Below are 20,250 nucleotides of genomic sequence, written 5' to 3'. Positions count from 1 at the left end.
GGGTTGTAGCTGTACTAGAACAGCTTGGCTAGGGGTGCGGCAAGTTCTGGAGCACAAGTCTTCAGTACTATTGCTGGAATATTGTTAGGGCCCATAGCCTTTGCAGTCTTCAGTCCCTTCAGCCGTTTCTTGATATCACGTGGAGTGAATCGAATTGGCTGAAGACTGGCATCTGTGATGCAGGGGACCTCCAGAGGAGGCTGAGATGGATCATCCACTCGGCACTTCTGGCTGAAGCTTGTTCAGAATGCTTCAGCCTTATCTTTTGCACTGCTGTGCTGTGCTCCTCCATCATTGCGGATGGGGATATTTATGGAGCCTCCTCCACCAGTGAGTTGTTTAATTGTCCACCACCATTCACGACTGGATGGGGGAGGACTGCAGAGCTTAGATCTGTCTATCACTTGCTGCTTATGTTGTTTGTCACGCAAGTAGTCCTGTTTTACCACTTCACCAGGTTGACACCTCATTTTTAGGTATGCCTGGTGCTGCTCCTTGCATGCCCTCCTGCACTCTTCATTAAACCAGGGTTGATCCCCTGGCTTGATGGTAATGGTAGAGTAGGGGATATGCTGGGCCATGAGGTTACAGATTGTGTTCGAGTACAATTCTGCTGCTGCTGATGGCCCACAGCGCCTCATGGATGCCCAGTCTTGAGTTGCTAGATCTGTTCAAAATCTATCCCATTTAGCATGGTGATAGTGCCACACAACATGATGGAGGGTATCCTTAATGTGAAGGCGGGACTTCGCCTCCACAATGACTGTGTGGTGGTCTCTCCTACCGATACTGTCATGGACAGATGCATCTGCGGCAGTCAGGTTGGTGAGGATGAGGTCAAGTACGTTTTTCCCTCTTGGTTTCTTCACCACTGAATGCAGATCCAGTCTAGCAGCAATGTCATTTGAGACTTGGTCAGTAGTGGTGCTACCGAGTCAGTCTTGGTGATGGACATTGAAGCCCCCCCCATCCAGTGAACATTCTGTGCCCTTGCCACCTTCAGTGTTCCTCCAAGTGATGTTCAACATGGAGGAGCATTGATTCTTCAGCGGATGGAGGGCGGTACATGGTAATCAGTAGGAGGATTCCTTGCCCATGTTTGATCTGATGCCATGAGACTTCATGGGGTCCGGAGTCGATGTTGAGGACTCCCAGGGCAACTCCCTCCTGACTGTATACCACTGTGCTGCCACCTCTGCTGGGTCTGGTGGTGGTGCTGGGGATGGTGCAGAGGGCACAAGTCCCATCTGCCAAGGGCTGCCGGCCAGTCAGAAGTCAGCAGCTTTATTGAATGGCAATGCGAAAGAGGGTAGGCGGTGGCTACTGCTGGTATGCCACCCAGGCAAGGCGTAGGATTGGTACTGGATACCAGGCCATAGGTAAGGGATGGCAGGAGGGGTGTTGCAGGGTGGGACTTGCAGGGATGTGGCGTCAGCTGCAAGGACAGAGCGGGGTAGCTATCAGGAGCCACCCCTCCCGATGCCAGTTCCCTTGATCAGGGACCCTTGGGAGCCTGCAGGTTGATTAAATGTACTCCCTGCTACCAAACTCACCATGGGGGAGGGCACAAAATTCCACCCTCTTTCGCTATAGCTGAGGGATGTTGAGTTCAATTGCAGCTCATCTAGTGAAATTAGCTGACAATGCAGACCAAGAGTGTATGATTTAGCAGTGCACCTCACAAAATATTTCTCCTCCCTAGCATCAGAGGGCTTATATTGGACTTATTTCTGTTTAAATACCTGTTTTCTGCCAGTTTCTTACTTGTCAGTTGTCTATAATCGTGGTGCAGTGTGGTGTGTGTGTGTTCTCGTTATTAGGATTTGTTCCTAGTTGCAATATTTGGAGATGTTTATGACAATGAGCAGTGCTCTACTGAATGTATACACCAAATACAGACATGAGCAAACGTGAACTCCTGCAATGAGGGATGTGTCATACAATATCATCCCCACACAGCAGCACTCCCAGAGTACATAAGTTCCTATGACTAAAGTTCTTACCCAGACATCCCATTACACTCGTTATTTTTCTTAATGCAAAATTTGTGTTCCACTCTGGTTGTCACAGTTTTATTAAGTTTAGTTAACCAAATGAATATTACAATCTAATTATGATGTAAAATTTTTGGAGTTGATACTGTAGAAGCTTTGGCAACTTGCTGCAGTGCAGTGCTGCTGTAGACGAGACATGTTGCACCTGTGGAGCATTGATGGTGAAGGATATGGATGTTGAGGCTAGTGGATGAGGTGTCAATCAAGGGGATTGTGTTGTCCTAGATAGTGTTGGGTTCTTGAGTGTTGTAGCAGCTGCACTCACCCAGGGAAATTCCATCACACTCTTGACTTATGCCTTGTAGATGGCGGAGGGATTTTGGGGCGTTAGTAAATGAGCCATTTTGGGGTGTCAATAAGTGAGCCACTCAGCACAAAATAGGAAGCAAAACAAAAAAAGGCAAAATAGAGATTGCTTCCTTTTTGCAGCTTCAGGAAGACATTTAAAAACATGTTTTTATGTGATGCTTATTGCAGATTCCCTTATTGATGGCCCTTCTGGAATATTTGCCAAGCGCTGCCAGTGCAAGTTTTTGTTCAACTCTTTGGGCAGTGATTAAATGTTTTGTGCTTTGATGAAAAGCCTATGTTTTATTTTGGGAAAGTTGCTTTATTAGTGAAACTTGGGAGTATTCTGGAACAGTTGTAATTGGACTTCCTAGCAAGCGTTTTAGTTCTGAGAAATGCCCATGTGACTTGAGGTTGCTATGGGGATTAAAGTTAAAAAGCAAAGGGTAAGTAGACAGCTAATTCAGAGATTGAATTACAGTTGGTCTTGGAACCTGCAGTTGTAGAACACAGACATAAATTTTGATGTAGGTTCAGTTGAGTGGAAAGTGAGAGATTCTATTCACTGGAGGCCAAGTTGGAAAGGCTGAGATTGCATGTGGTGCCACATTTGTGCGGGAAATAATGCGATTACTTGTAACTACGTGAGGTGTATATTTGTTGTATTGATTATTTAAAGTGAAATATGCCTTTTTAATTCAAAATATCATTTGCCTGATAATCGATGTTTGAATTATGTTGATTTTAGCTGGTAATAGTAAAAGTTTTATAAAGTGAAATCTTATCCATCGGTTTTCTTCCTATTGTTGTCATAGGGATTCCTTTTTTTTTTAAAAACAAGTTATCAGTCACCAAGGGGATCATAGCACTTGTACATATTTTGGAATGTGCATACTTATTTCCAATTTTATTTTGAAGCTTTGTAAAATAGAATAAGAGGAATATATTGCACAAGAGAGGTTCCTAATTCTTATAATTGTCTAAATGAATATAGCCTATTAGTTCACACCTAGTAGTTTACATCCTTGCTCTCATCGGTCTGAAAGCCAGTGTTCTTGGGTTGTGAAAGGCTGTGTCATACGTGAAAGAAATTGAAGACATGCAAAAACATTTCAATACACAAGTATTCAATGAGTTACCCTGCCAAACAATTTACAACTAATGAAACTGGAAGTAGATTGAGCAAGTTGGTCAGATGAGTTGCATATTTGTGCAATTCAATAACTTTCTGAAAGGATATTCCATATATTTATGTTGTAAATGATGTTGGAAAATGTAACCAATCTTCCTTGGTGTTAAGTCATTATTTATTTCTGTAAATATATATAATTGCTTTTGTGTAGGTAGAGACCATTCCTGATGCCCTTAATGATGTGACCTGGTGCACATGGTTATTGTGGTGGATTGGAAGGTTTTAGATAAACTTAATCCATGCATTAACTATTATTCTACCATCATCCATTCTGATCCCCAGAATATCCTATGGCTGTTATTTGGCGTTGGAATCGGTCCAGAGTTGAGGATTCAGATAATAACTTTAGATAATATTTGATTACACATAATATTGGCCCTGAAATTATATCACAAGATAGTATCATACAGACATTTATCTGTTTGTTTAAAATTCCTCTGTCCACTCTTTTACTAGACTTGTTTACCTGATATTTTAAACTTTTGGATGCTTCTGCTAATATAATGGAGCGAGGATTTTCAGATGAAATGCAGAAAATGTTTGTATGATTGTTTGTGTGTGGTATAATTTGGAAGCTGTTGTTTTCACTTCCACTTCTATGAAAAATTTCTTTCAGAAATTGTAAATTAAGTGTGGTTAAAATAAATGTTGATGCAAAAATTCACTGCTGTATTGACTTGCATTGATTTATATTAAATGCTTTTGTTTGCTTAAGTAGCAGATGTTTGATTTGAAAATAATTTGGCTCTATTAAGTTTTTGTGTATGTTTATTTGCTTGTAGTGTTCTACAGTGTACTGAAAATGTTCTTGCCGGCGACACTGCTCGAAGCCATCAGTGTTCTGTTTGTAACATCTCCTTCAGCTCTGAGTCAAGGTTTTGTATTGAACCACATTTGTCCATTTTGTAACCCTTTTCCGTTTCCTATAGCAGCTTGTTTTCCAACCTTGGCTGCTTGCATGCAAATTAAAATCCAAATATAAAAGTAACACTGCCTTGCTTCTTCCCTACCCTGGTTGGGCAAAGCATGATGGAAGTCAGAGACTCTGCTGTGTAGCATGTATTAACCTGGTCTGCATGTAATAGAAAGATGCTACGTCCTTATCACATTGTGGTTCTTACCAACTCTCTACCACAGTTTTGAGCAGCATAAGGAAGCCTGCAAAGGGGATGCCAGGTTTGTTTGCAAGGCTGATAGCTGTGGGAAAAGATTCAAGAGCAAAGATGCCTTAAAGAAGCACAAAGAGAATGTGCACACAGGTAAGAACACTGAGCAAAGGAAAGAATGATCCAAACCCAATGAATGGAGGAAATATTGACAGATTAAGCATATACAAAAATGTGTAGCTTGATTTGAGATTTTCATTTATCCTTATAAAGGAGTACATTATAATTATTTGATTATAGTTTATATTCAAGGATTAAATCTGACACAATAGTTTTTTTTTAGTAGTGACTCAAGCCTCTATGCACTGCTGGAGATAGAGAAGTATGTCCTCCACCCTGGGATGTTTTTGTTTGCGTTAAAGATACTGGTGCTCATGAATTTGATCTGTTTATTTTCAGGGTAAATTTCAGAGTAGTGGCAGTGCTAAAACAAATGCACATGTACACAAGGCAACCTCCTGCTGATTACCACCTACCACCCTACCTCAGCTGATGAATGAGTACTCCTCCATGTCACATACCTCTTGCAAGAAGCATTGAGGGTAAAAAGGGCACAAACTGAACTCTGGGTGGCAGGCTTCAATAGCCATCAGTAAAAGGGGCTCATTGTACTACTACTGAACGAGCTGGCTGAGTCCTGAAGGACATAGATGCCAAACCGGTCCTGCAGCAGGTGGTGAGAGAACCAGCACGAGGGAAAACTTTACGTGAACCTCACCCTTACTAACCTACCTGTCTCACATATATCTCTCCATGATAGGATTGACTGACCCCAGCACAATACTTGTGGAGACAAAATCTCATCTTCATACTGAGGGCACCATATTGTGTGGCACTATCATTGTATTAAATGAGAGAGATTCAGAACAGATCCAGCAGCTTAATACTGGGCATCAATAAGGCACTGTGTGCCATCAGCCATACAAAAAGGTATTTTACCGCCATCTATAATCTCGTTGCCCCTTATTTCTTTCACTCTATCATTACCATCAAACCAGGGGACCAATCCTGATTCAATGAGGAATGCAGAGGAGCACGCTACAAGAAGCATCAGGCACATCTAAAAATGACGTGCCAACCTGGTGAAGCTACAATAAAGGTCTAGCTAACTAGAGGAAGCAGCAAGTCATACACCGAGCTAAGCGATCACACAAACAATAGATCAGATCAAAAATCTGCAGCTACATCCAGTTGTGAATGGTGGTGGACAATTAAACAACTAATAGGAGGTGGTTCCATGAACATCACACCCTCAGTGATGGCAGAGACCAGCATATAAGTGCAAAAATCAAGGCTGAAGTGTTTGGAACCATCTTCAACCAGAGTACTGAGAGGATGATCTATTTTAACCTCCTGATGTCACCACCATTTCTGAAGCCAGTATTTAGCCAATTCGAGTTACTCCATATGATATTAAGAATTGGTGAGTGTACTGAATACAGCAAAGGCAATGGGCCACAACAACATCCTGGCTATAATTCTGAGACTTGTGCTCAGAATTAGCTGTGTCTTTAGCCAAACTGTTTCAGTACAGTTACAACACATGTACCTACTTGGCAAAATGAAAAATTATCCAAGCGTGTCCTGTCCACAAAGCAAGACAAATCTGGCAAATCTTGTGCAATGAGAAGGGGTTAATTAATAATCTTGTTGTGCAGGATCCTGTAGGGAACAATGACCATAATATGATAGAATTCTTCATTAGGGTGGAAAATGAAGTAGTCCGACCCGAAACTAGGGTCCTAAGTCTAAACAAGGGAACATAAGAACAAGGAGCAGGAGTAGGTAATTCAGCCCCTCGAGCCTGCCCTGCCATTCATTACGATCATGGCTGATCTCATTTCGGCCTCAACTCCAATTTCCCGCCCTCTCCCCATAACCTTTCAACCCATTGCTAATTAAAAATCTGTCCATCTCCCCCTCAAATTTATTCAGTGTCCCGGCACTCTAAGGTAGTGAATTCCACAGATTCACGACTCTTTGAGAAAAGTAATTCCTCCTCATCTCTGATTTAAATCTACCACCCCTTAGCCTAAAGCTATGGCCTCTTGTTCTAGAATGCCCCACAAGGGGAAACATTCATTCCACGTCTACTTTGTCTATCCCCTTTAGCATCTTATATACCTCAATTAGATCTCCTCTCATCCTTCTAAACTCTAGTGAGTATAGGCCTAAACTGATCAATCCCTCCTCATAAGACAAGCCCAGCATCTCTGGAATCAGTCTAGTGAACCTCCTGTGAACCGCCTGCAATGCAACTACATCCCTCCTCAAGTAAGGGGACCAAAACTGTGCACAGTACTCCAGGTGCAGTCTCACCAATGCCTTATACAGTTGCAACAACACTTCCCTATTTTTATACTCTATTCCTTTAGCAATAAATGGCAAAATTCCATTTGCCTTCCTTATTACCTGCATACCAGCTTTCAGCGATTCATGCACAAGGACACCCAGATCCCTCTGCACTGAAGCATTCTGAAGTTTCTCTCCATTTAAATAATAAGTTACCTTTTTATACTTCCGACCAAAATGGGTAACCTCACACTTATCCACGTTACACTCCATCTGCCAAATTTTGGTCCGTTCACCTAACCTGTTCATATCCATTTGTAAATTTCTTATTTTTTCATTGCAACTTACTTTCCCACCTATTTTGGTGTCATGTGCAAATGTAGCTTTAGTACCTTCTATCCCTGAATCCAAGTCATTAATATAGATTGTAAATAGTTGGAGCCCAAGGACTGAACCCTGTGGCACCCCACTAGTTACAGCTTGCCATTCAGAAAAAGACCCACTTATCCCGACTCTCTGGTTTCTGTTGGTTAGCCAATCCTCTATCCAAGCTAATATATTACCCCTAACTCCCTGTGATTTTAATTAATCAAACACGATTTACTCTTCATAAAACCATGCTGACCTTGATGGATTGCATTTTGACTTTCCAAATGCCCCATTACTACTTCCTTAATATTGGATTCCAGCAATTTCCCAATGGTAGACATTAAACTAACTGGTCTATAGTTTCCTACTTTCTGCCTCCCCCCTTTTTTGAATAAGGGTGTTATGTTAGCATTTTTGCAATCCATTGGAACCTTTCCAGAATCCAGGGAATTTTGGAATATTTTAGCCAATGCATCCACTGTCTCTGCTGCCACTTCCTTTAAGACCCTGGGATGTAGCCCATCAAGTCCTGGGGACTTGTCACCCTTTAATCCCAATAGTTAGCTCAATACTTTTTCTCTAGTGATGATTGTTCTAAGTTCCTCCTTCTCCATCTCCTCTGCACTACCTGTTATTATTGAGGTGATCCTAGTGTCCTCCACTGTGAAAACTGAGGCCAAATATTGATTAAGCGTCACTGCCATTTCAGCGTTCCCCACTATTAACTCCCCCGTCTTGTCCTCCAAGGGTCGAATATTCACTTTAGCTACTCTCCTTTTGTATACTTGTAGAAGCTTTAGCTATCAGTTTTTACGTTTTGCGCTAGTTTTCTTTCATAATTTACCTTAGCTCTTTTTATTATTTTTTTAGTAACCCTTTGTTGATCTTTAAAAGTTTCCCAATTTTCCAGCCTGCCACTGACCTTTGCAATTTGGTATGCCTTAGTTTTTGCCTTTAATTTATCTTTAACTTCTGTGCTTAGCTATGGATGTTTTTTCCCCCTCTTACCATCTTTCTTCCTCATTGGGATATATTTTACTTGGGACGAATTGAATATCTCCTTAAATATCTGCCACTGTTCATCAACTGTCCTACCTTGTAGTTGTCCTGCCCAGTCCACTAGGGCCAAATCTGTCCTCATACCTATGTAGTTACCTTTGTTTAACTTCAGAACACTAGTATGGGACTCAAGTTTCTCCCTCTTAAACTGAACTTGAAATTCTATTATGCTATGATCACTCTTCCCTAGAGGACCCTTTACTATGAGATCATTAATTAATCCCATCTCATGACACAAAACCAAATCCAGAATAGCCTGCTCCATGGTTGATTCCACAACATATTTCTTCAAGAAACAATCTCTAATACAGTCTATGAACTCTTCCTCAAGGCTACCCTTGCCAATTTGATTAGTCTAGTCTATATGCATATTAAAATCACCCATGATTATTGCCGTGCCTTTTTTACATGCTCCCAGTACTTCCTGGTTTATACTGTGCCCTACTACTTTTTGGGGACCTACAGATTACTCCCACCAGGGACTTCTTTCCCTTGCTATTTCTTATTTCTACCCAGACTGACTCTACGTCTTGCTCTCCAGTGTCTATATCATTCCTCACCCTGGCACTGATCTCTTCCTTTACTAACAAAGCTACACCACCTCCTTTTCTTTCCTGCCTATCCTTCCGAAACACTGAGACCATAAGACATAGGAGCAGAAAATAGGCCATTCTGCCCATCGAGTCCGCTCCGCCATTCAATCATGGCTGATAAGTTTCTCAACCCCATTCTCCCGTCTTCTCCCAGTAACCTTTGATCCCCTTACCAATCAAGAACCTACCTATCTTGGTCTTAAATACACTCAATGACTTGGCCTCCACAGCCTTCTGTGGCAATGAATTCCATAGATTCACCATTCTCTGGCTAAAGAAGTTTCTCCTCATCTCTGTTCTAAAAGGTATTCCCTTTACTCTGAGGCTGTGCCCTTGGGCCCTAGTCTCTCCTACTAATGGAAACATCTTCCCCACGTCCACTCTATCCAGGCCTTTCAGTATTCTGTAAGTTTCAATCAGATCCCCCCTCATCCTTCTAAACTCCATCGAGTATAGACCCAGAGTCCTCAAACGTTCCTCATATGTTAAGCCTTTCATTCCTGGGATCATTCTTGTGAACCTCCTCTGGACCCTCTCCAGGGCCAGCACATCCTTCCTGAGATACGGGGCCCAAAATTGCTCACAACATTCTAAATGTGGTCTGACCCGAGCCTTATAAAGCCTCAGCAGCACATCCCTGCTTTTATATTCTAGTCCTCTCAAAATAAATGCCAACATTGCATTTGCCTTCCTAACTACTGACTCAACCTGCAAGTTAACCTTAAGAGAATCCTGGATTAGGACTCCCAAGTCCCTTTGCACTCCAGGTTTCTGAATTCTCTCCCCATTTAGAAAATAGTCTATGCCTCTATTCTTCCTGCCAAAGTGCATGACCTCACACTTCCCCACGTTGTATCCCATCTGCCACTTCTTTGCCCATTCTCCTAACCTGTCCAAATCCTTCTGCAGCCTCCCCACCTCCTCAATACTACCTGTCCCTCCACCTATCTTTATATCATCTGCAAACTTAGCCAGGATGCCCTCACTTCCTTCATCTAGATCATTAATGTATAAAGTGAAAAGTTATGGTCCCAACACTGACCCTGCGGAACTCCACTAGTCACCGGCCGCCATCCTGAGAAGGACCCCCTTATCCCCACTCTCTGCCTCCTGCCAGACAGCCAATCGTCTACCCATGCTAGTACCTTGCCTCTAACACCATGGGCTCTTATCTTACTGAGCAGCCTCCTGTGTGACACCTTGTCAAAGGCCTTGGAAGTCCAAGTAGATAACATCCATTGGCTCTCCTTTGTCTAACCTACTCATTACCTCCTCAAAGAATTCTAACAGATTTGTCAGGCATGACCTCCCCTTGATGAAACCATGCTGACTTTGCCCTATTTTACCATGCATTTCCAAGTATTCTGAAATCTCATCCTTAATAATGCCCTTGGATATTCAACTCCCAAACCTGTTCTCCATGTAACCACGTCTCAGTAATCGCCACCAAATCATATCTATTTATCTCTATTTGCGCTGTTAACTCATTAGTTTTATTCTGAATGCTACGTGCAGCATTCAGATACAAAGCCTTTAAGTTTGCCCTATTGTCAATTTTCCTACTCTTATATGATTCTTTGGTGCAATATGGCGTTCACACACTCTGTCCCTTCCTTTCACTTTTTTATTGCAATTAGCCTCGTCACTAACATGCACTCTTACCCTCTCCTTAAACTTTGATTTTTTTTATACTTCCACGCAGCTGAACCCTCCCCCCCCACTATTTAGTTTAAAGCCCTATCTACGACCCTAGTTATGCGATTCGCCAGGACACTGGTCCCAGCATGATTCAAGTGGAGCCCTTCCGAACGGAATAGCTCCCTCTTTCCCCAGTACTGGTGCTAATGTCCCATGAATTCGAACCCACTTCTCCCACACCAATCTTTGAGCCACGCGTTTACCTCTTTAATCTTATTGACCCTGTGCCAATTAGCTTGTGGAGCTATGAAGGTATGAGGCATGAGTTGGCTAAGATAGATCGGGGAACTTTATTAAACTTCATGACAGTGGATAGGCAATGGTAAATATTTAAGGAAGGATGTATGCATTGCAATGGTTATACATTCCTTTCTGGAGCAAAAAAGCAACAGAAAAAGCAGCCCAACCATAGTTAACAAAAGAAATTAAGGAAAGTGTTGGATCCAAAGTGGAGTCGTATAAAGTTGTTAGAAAATTTAGCAAGCCTGAGGATTGGGAGCAGTTTAGAACCCAGCTAACGAGGACCAAGAGACAGATTAAGAGGGGAAAAATAGAGCAAGGAACATAAAAGTAGAATGTAAAAGCTCCTATAAGCATGTAAGAAGAAAAAAAGGATTAGTGAAGACAAATGTCTTTGAACCCTTAGAGTCCGAAACAGGAGAATTTATAATAGTGAACAAGGAAATGGCAGAGCAGCTAAACAACTACTTTAATTCTGTCTTCACGGAGGAAGACACAAATAACTTCCCAGAAATGCGAGGGAACCAAGGGTCTAGTGAGAAGAAGAAATTGAAGGAAATTAGTATTACTAAAAAAAAAAGTGCTGGAAATATAAATGGGACTGAAAGCTGATAAATCCCAAGACCTGATAATCTACATTCCAGGGTATTGAAGAAGGTGGTCATGGAAATAGTGGATGCGTTGGTTGTCATCTTCCAAAATTTTGTAGATTCTGGAAGAGTCCCAGCAGATTGGAGGGTGGCAAATGTAACCCCACTATTTAAAAAAAGGAGGGATGGAGAAAACAGGGAATTACAGACCGTTGAGTCTAACATCAGTAATGGGGAAAATGCTAGAGTCTATTTTAAAGGATTTGATAACAGGAAACTTAGAAAATATCAACGGGATTAGACAAAGTCAACATGGATTTATGAAAGGGAGATCATGTTTGACAAACTTACTGGAGTTTTTTGAGGATGTGACTACCAGAATAGATAAGGGAGAACCAGTGGATGTGGTGTATTTGGATTTTCAGAAAGCTTTTGATAAAGTCCCATATAAGAGGTTAGTATTTAAAATTAAAACACATGGGATTTGGGGTAATATATTGGCATGGATTGAGAATTGGTTAGCAGACAGGAAACAGAGAGTAGGAATAAATGGGTCTTTTTTGGAGTGGCAGACAGTGACCAGTGGGGTATCGCAGGGATCAGTGCTTGGTCCCCAGCGATTCACAATATGCATCAATGATTTGGATGAGGGAGCCAAATGTAATATTTCCAAATTTGCTGACAGCACGAGACTTGGTAGGAATGTAAGTGGTGGGGAGGATGTTAAGAGGCTTCAAGGTGATTTAACAAGTTGAGTGAGTGGGCAAATACATGACACATGCAGTATAACGTGAAAAAGTGCAAAGCTATCAACTTTGGTAGGAAAACAGAATTGCAGATTATTATTTAAATGGTGATAGATTGGAAAAAGTTGATGTACAAAGGGACCTGGGTGCCCTTGTACACCAATCATTGAAAGCAAGCATGCAGTTGCAGCAGGTAGTTAAGAAGGCAAATTGTATGTTGGCTTTAGACATAAGACCATAAGACATAGAAGCAGAAATTAGGCCATTCGGCCCATCGAGTCTGCTCCACCATTCAATCATGGCTGATAAGTTTCTCAACCCCATTCTCCCGCCTTCTCCCCGTAATCTTTGATTCCCTTACCAATCAAGAACCTATCTATCTCGGTCTTAAATACACTATTGTGAGAGGACTTAAGTACAGGAGTAAGGAATTACTGAGCTGCACAGGGCCTTGGTGAGACCACATCTGGAGTAGTGTGTGCAGTTTTGGTCTCCTTACCTAAGAAAAGATACACTTGTTTTGGAGGGAGTGTAGAGAAGGTTCACCAGACCGATTCCTGTGATGGCAGGATTGTCGTATGAGGTCGACTTGGCCTGTATTCACTGGAGTTAAGAAGAATGAGAGGGGATCTCATAGAAACATGTAAAATTCTGACATGGTTGGACAGACTGGATGCAGGGATGATGTTTCCTCTAGCTGGGGGATCTAGAACAAGGGGTCACAGTCTCAGGATATGGGGTAGGCTATTTAGGACTGAGATGAGGGGAACCTGTGGAACTCTGTATCACAGAAGGCTGTGGAGGCCAAGTCATTGAATATGTTTAAGAAGGAAATAAATAGATTTCTAGACTCTGAAGGTGTCAAGGGGTATGGGGAGAGAGCAGGAGTATGGTGTTGAGATAGATGATCAGCCGTGATCATATTGAATGGCGGAGCAGGCTCAAAGGGCCGAATGACCTTCTCCTGCTCCTAGTTTTTATGTTTCATTACCACCCTATCAGTTTACTCTCATCAACAAAATGATGGTAGGTGTTGACGACAATGCTAATAAGTAACAATAGTTTACCAATAACCTGCTTGCTGATGCTCAGTTTGGGTTCTGCCAGGACCTCTCAGCTCCAGATCTCATTACATCCTTGGTTCAAGCAGGACAGAATTCTGGCGGTCAGGTGAAATTGACTGCCTTTGGCATCAAGGCAGCATTTCATTGAGTGTGGCATCCAAGAGTTCGAGTAGAATGAAAATCATTGGGAATTGGTGGGGTGGGGTGTAGGAATGGTGGAGGAATGGTACGATGGCTGTGGCTGTCGGGGGAAAAAAGATGACTCTCGTTTTTGGAGTCTAATTATCTTAACCCCCAGGACATCACTGCAGGAGTTTCTCAGGGCAGTATCCTCTGCTTTCAGCTGTGTCATTAGTGACCCCTCCATTATAATGTCAGAAGGGGGGGATGTTTGCTGATGATTGGGGTGTTCAGTTTCATTTGCAGCTACTCAGATAATGAAACTGTCATTGCCTGCATGTTGTATGACATGGACTACGTTCAGGCTTGGGTTGATAAGTGTCAAGTAACATTCACACCACACAAGTGCCAGGCAGTGATGCACTCTATTGGAGACTCTAACTACCTCCCCATGACATTCAATTTGTCGCTGAATCCCCCACTTCAGGTTTACCATTGACTAGAAAGTTAACTGGACCAGCCACACACATGCTGTGGCTACAAGAGCAATTCAGGTGGGAATTCTATGGCAAGTGGCTCACTGCCTCATCAAAGCCTACCTATCATCTACAAGGCACAAGTGCTTTCGAATACTCTCCACTTGCCTGGATGATTGCAGCTCCACAAAAATTCAATAAGCTCGATAAAATCCAGGGAAAACAACCCACTTTATTGGTACTCCATCCACCAACTTAAACATCCACTCATTCTACCACCTGTCTGAAATGTGGACCATCTATGAGCTACACTGCAGCAATTCGCCAAGACTTCTTTGACAGCACCATCCAAACTCTACCACCTAGGAGGAGAAGGGCAGCAGGTGCCTATGTAATACCAGCATCTGGAAGTTCCCCTCCAAGTCATACACCATGTTGACTTGGAAATACATCACTATTCCTTTATCATTGATGGAATCCTGGAACTCCCACAGTTACTGTACATCTTCACCACACAGACCGCAGCAGTTAAAGAAAGTATCTCACCACAACAGTCTCAATTAGGAATGAGAAATAAACGGTGGCCTTGCTGGCAATGCTGACATCCTGTGAATGAATATGAAAACAATTCTCAGGTTTCCCACAGGTCATAGCCTGGAAAAGACATGGAAATTTCCAAAAAGGGCCAAAGTCATTGAAAAGTCATAAAATTTTGTAAAGACAGGAATGGTACTTCACAAAATTTCATGACTTTTCAATGACTTTGGCCCTTTTTGGACAGGAATGATACTTTTCTGAATTTGGGTGGAATTCCAACCTTTTGCAATGTTTTTCCAGCGTCCACTTCCCTCTCTTCACAATCTTTGCTTTGCTTCACATGTCCAGAATCCAGTTTAGGTTTTGATCTCCTCCTGCCTGCTCCTGTCCATTGCCTTTGTTAATTGCTGTTGTTCTGACAGACTCCAAAACATACCATCGTTGGCCGAGCAGTCTGTCAATTGGGAACGGTCTACATGTTAGGTTGGCTGCTTTGGACACTGCCGGAGGAGTGGCAATAATTGGCCTAGTCGTGTGCGCCAAATTCCCCAGTCCCTCTTGTTTGCCTCGTGTGTGGAAAAGTCTGTTTGTTGCTATCAGTTGTGAAGGAGGAGGGCTCAGTGGACACTTCCTTCAGAGCTGGAGTGCAGTAAACAAGGTAAGGCAGAGCAAGAACAAACACCTGGTGGAGGAGATGACGTCTAAAATGATGCTGCAAGTCTATAGTTGAGACATGGAAAGTCATGGAATTTTATTTTATTAAAGGTGCAGGAACCATAATATTATGTAAGTGTAGTAGTTTGAAACTTGCAACTTTGTAACGATGCACAATCTTGTATATGTGCTGTTGCTTTCAAGCCAAGTTTGGGACTTTAGTTTGTTTATGTGGATCTTGGCCAGTGTTTAGGGAATGCCTGTACAGGGTTTGTGTATTCGCCTTCTATGTTTATTGTGCTTTACAGCAATTAAATGATTGTTGCTATTGAAATACTTAATTGCTGCTATTTGAAAATCGTAGACCTTGGTGGGATTTCAGGAGATGCCAAGTTTGGGTACGAGTGGTTCTTGCCACACAGGGTAAGGAAAGGCACGTGGTCAGCTATGTTTCTAATCAAAGAAGCATTTCAGTGTCTGAATGAATACGGAGTCTCCTTTGTCCATTGCACTGTGGACACATTTTCCACATCTACTTATCATAAGAAGGAAGTTGTAAACATAGAAAAGTTGAGACTTCCAAATGGGAGTAAGTTTGAATCACTCTACCACAAGCATTTTGCTAATTTGCACGTAGAAGCGAAATGATTAAGTCCCTTATGGGGTATGGTGGTGGGGTGGGGGAGGGGGTGCAGGGAGGCATGTTCTTATTTTCAAAGTCTAAAACAGCATCCAGCCCAATTAACTCTGGAGGGAAGCTCAGTTGAGGGAGCAAAAGCCATGCTGTGGTAGGTCTTATCACTAAGTGTGTCGGGCCAAGGATAGTGTTTCATGCAAAAATAATAGTAAATGGCTCCTTCACACATCCTCAACCCAATCAGTTTCACAGGCAATAACTTGGAAGAACGTCACTTTTCCCTCGGTGATTCCCTAAAGACTAGTTAGATATCATGTATTGGTCAAACAGAGCAATAGAGATCACCTCAAAGGGCCGCCTTCCACACTCCACAGTCAGGTTTCAGTATAGCATTTTGATTCCTATTAGACTTCAACCTGGATTGTTTTAAATATGTGAAATGGAACCCTATCCTAAAAGAAATCCTGTTGGATATGAGAAGTGTCTTGAGGGATTCCAATAGGTGATGGAAGACATAACTATTTTTTTCAGATTTATAGTTATAGAATGTATCCCAAGTAAGAATTTCAAGAAGTCCTCTTTTTTTTTTGCATGTCCTATATGAGTTTGAACTTCAAAGGATGCCAATTCACTAAGCCTGTTCTGAAAGAAGATGCTGGATGGAAATGAATTACAATGCAGTAACCCAGTCAGAGGTTTCAGATGATGCCATAAACTCCAAAAGGGAAGTAGAATTATTGCCGGTAATCCTTTGCCACCCACCCAGTATTTTTGATGTATGGAATTACTCCTTAATTTCTGCTGCCTGATGATGTAACAAGATCTGGGACCTAGCAGAATATTGAGTCAGTGAACAAAATGATGCAAGACTTTGAACAGGAAATCAAATCTATAGGGAGTATTTTCGGTCTGAAGGATTGCATCCAGATTTGTCTGGTTTAAAATAAAATCAGTAGAAATAAATGCTAAGTAGAAAATACTGCTGACGTTTTGAGTTTCCCTTCCACCTCAGCACCTCTATGATTACGGTGAGGGAAATGTCTCCCTGTGATAAATGGTTCTTTGGCCCACTCTAATAAGATAATCTAGATTTGTGTGAATCTGAGGCATTTTATTATCTGGGTGTTTTCTTTTTGTGTTAACAGCTTCTGGAGGTTGGTGGCCCAGGATTAGATTTTAGTCTGAACTGCTCTTCCCCATTACAGTGAATGGAGCCACTGTCTCTGAGCATGTCACCAAGCAACTGAACCAGGAGGGAGGCATGAAGGCCTGGATTTTTCTGGGCCAGTCAGTAGTTAATTGGTTGCGATGTGATTTGGGACATCCTGAGCACATGAATGGCGTTATATAAATGCAAGCATTTCTTTTTTGAAATGGCAGGGTGGCCTTTGGCCCAACTACCTGATCCTGCCAGCATCCAACTGCATTTTCCTGGGGCCACCTAATTAAATATACAGGCAGGAACCCTGCAGCTGAGCAGCTCTCTGCCAATAATTTAGCAGGCCAGAAGGCTTTCCAAACTGAAAGGAGAGAGTGAGCTAGAGCTCAGTGAGAGGAAAAGGGGCATCAGGATCAGGGTGTTTGCTGTGGTCAAGGCCTTCAGATTCTTAGACACTTCTGTTGATGTTGTCAGAGATGAGGGCAAGGTGGGAAACGTTGCTTGGCACCCATTACAGGATACCCTAAAAAGGCATGGTGTTGGCAGTATGAAAGGAAGTGGTGCAGGCACCACATTACAATATTACAGTACCAAAATAGTGTTAATGACTTCAGAATAGCCAAAGAAAGTGAAGGTGTGAATTGCCATACACAGCCTGAGGTAATGCTGGAAACGCAGCACTGCTCCGCATCATTGTTGTCCCCAGTAGAGGTGAAGAAATGAATAAGATAGGATAATATAGACAAGTTACCTCCCCAACTCCCCAAAAAAACCTCCAAAAGCCACATGTTCTCCCGCTGTTTCTTATCTCACATTCTGAAAACGATAGTGGTAATTTTTGAGTGAAAGTGAAGAGAACAAAACATAGCCTGCACTTATTAGCATGAGCAGAATGAAATATCTACACACACACAAATGAGATTCAATTGTGTGTATTTTTTGTGAAGGAACAGGTCACTACAATCAACGACAACACAGGGAAAGGAAGGTCAACCATTTGACCTTTAGGAATGTGGGAGAAACTCTACAACTCATGGGCGGACACATTGGTGACTCGGTGTGTCTAGAAGATGTTGGAAGAGAGTATTGAGTGTTTTGACAGCATTTATTGCCCGTTTCTAATTTGAGAAGGTGGTGGTAAGCCACTTTCTTGAACCACTGCAGTCCATGTGGGGTAGGTATGCCCACAGTGCTGTTAGGAAGGGAGTTCCAGGATTTTGACCCAGCAACAGTGAAGGAACAGCAATATAGCTCCAAACCAGGATGGTGTCTGGCTTGGAGGGGAACTTGCAAGTGATGTATTCCCATGCATCTGCTGCCCTTGTCCTTCAAGGTGGGAGAGGTCATGAGTTTGGAAGGTGTTGTCGAAGGGTTCTTGGTAAGCTGCTGCAGTGCATCTTGTAGATGGTACACACTGCTGCTACTGTGCATCAGTGGTGGAGGGAGTGAATATTGAAGGTGGTGGATATGGTGCCAATCAAGCGGGCTGCTTTGTCTTGAGTGTTGTTGGAGCTGCACTCATCCAGGCAATTGGAGAGTACTCCATCACACTCCTGACTTGTGCCTTGAGATGGTGGATAGGCTTTGGGGAATCAGGAGGTGAGTTACTTACCACAGAATTTCCAACCTCTGAGTTGCTCTTGTAGCCACAGTACTGCTATGGCTGGTCCAGTTCAGTTTCTGGTCAATGGTAACCCCCATAACATTGATAGTGGGGGATCCAGCAACGGTAATGCTGGATCAAGGGAAGATGGTTGGATTTTTTTTCTGTTGGAGATGGTCATTGTGTGGCGTAAGTAACTTGATGCTCATCAGCCCAATCCTGAATCTTGTCCAGGTCTTGCTGCATCTGTGCATGGAATGCTTCAGTATTTGAGGAGTCATGAATGGTGCTGAACATTGTGTAATCATCAGCAAACATCCTCATGTCTGACCTTATGATGGAGGGTAGGTCATTGATGAAGCAGCTAAAGATGGTTGGGCCTAGGACACTACCCTGAGGAACTCCTGCAGCGATGTCCCAGAACAGAGATGATTGACCTCCAACAATCTCAATTATCATCCTTTCTGCTAGGTATGACTCTAACCAATGGAGGGTTTACCCCCTGATTCCCATTGACTCCAGTTTTGCTAGGGCTCCTTGAAGCCACACTCAGTCAACTGCTGCCTTGATGTTAAAGGCAGTAACTCTCATCTCACCTCTGGAGCCCAGCTCTTTTGACCATGTTTAACGAAGACTGTAATGAGGTCAGGAGCTGAGTGGCCATTGGTGGATCCAAACTGAGCGTCAGTGAGCAGGTTATTGCTGAGTAAGTGCCACTTGATAGCACTGTCGATGATTCCTTCCATCACTTTACTGACATTAAGTATTTTCAAGATCTACTGTTATTCTGTTACTTCTTTTGAACCACCAGTGAGAGGGAACCCTTTAAATTAATGAATCTTTTCATCCAGTAGATTCTGGCCTTTATGGTATGAGGGACTTTGATAAGTAAGCTGGCAGCTCCAGATTCTCCAGTCCTGCACCTGCTTTTCTGACTTCACCATGACATATTACTCATTCAAGCACCAGCCGATATACAACTACTCAGTGACACAGATGATTTTTCATAGGGTGAAGCAGAGAATGGCCTGGAGGTGGTGATGAAACAGATGCCTCCTTCTTGGGGGAAGGTTTGATGGGGGCGAGCGGGGGAATGGGCATGCATGGTGGTGCAGAAGTGGCTGCACTAGGTTGAGGCCCCAGGGCTCAGTATTCGAAGGAAATTCATGTGCAGACAATGCAGGTGGCCTCCTCTCCTGCATTGCAGTTCATGGATAAGTTGGAGGGGCGCATACTGCAAGGTGTGCAACTATATACAGAAGGGTGTGAGAAAATGCAAAACGTGCTGTTGGCTATCAGTCCAGCAAACTTCCTTAGGGCTAGCTGGATGCCCTGAGAGCAATTGTTGCTTCTGGAGTGGCAACCAGGACTGTTTTCATGAATTTCTTTAAACAGCCTAGCTCTCAGGGCTTTCAGGCCTTATTTGGGATTATTCAACCTGTTGCCATGCAGACCATTAACCCAGCTGAGCCAGTTGCACCTTCTCTGTACTGCCTAAATGCAGGCAGATTTCACCATGAAAATTTACGCTGAAGTGTCCACTCTCCCTAAAGGAACCAACTTGATGGTACTTCTAGTAGGGAACATTTCTGTTAATTCTACATTTAAAAATAACTTTTTCAATTGAGGTTGGAAGTCAGTTTGAAGGGAAATTGCTTGCTGTCCCTATGAGGTCTGTCTTCCTCTTGAAAAAGCATTGAATTGGTGGTGTAA

General features: G+C 42.7%; 1 protein-coding gene across 5 annotated transcripts in view; it reads left to right on the top strand.

Annotated features, from left to right (window-relative positions):
- The window catches only part of prdm5 (PR domain containing 5), a 368,385-nt gene that overhangs the window by 77,574 nt on the left and 270,561 nt on the right, over positions 1 to 20,250 (top strand). For all 5 annotated transcript variants that reach the window (XM_078543358.1, XM_078543346.1, XM_078543337.1 and 2 more), the window contains 2 exons: positions 4,317 to 4,409; positions 4,672 to 4,793. In XM_078543358.1, the coding sequence (XP_078399484.1) occupies positions 4,317 to 4,409; positions 4,672 to 4,793 (215 nt within the window). The remainder of the gene's footprint in view (positions 1 to 4,316; positions 4,410 to 4,671; positions 4,794 to 20,250) is intronic.

The sequence above is a fragment of the Cetorhinus maximus genome, chromosome 1 (genome assembly GCF_964194155.1).
Source record: "Cetorhinus maximus chromosome 1, sCetMax3.hap1.1, whole genome shotgun sequence".
Taxonomy (NCBI): Eukaryota; Metazoa; Chordata; class Chondrichthyes; order Lamniformes; family Cetorhinidae; genus Cetorhinus; species Cetorhinus maximus.
This window is presented reverse-complemented; position numbering and strand designations above follow the sequence as displayed.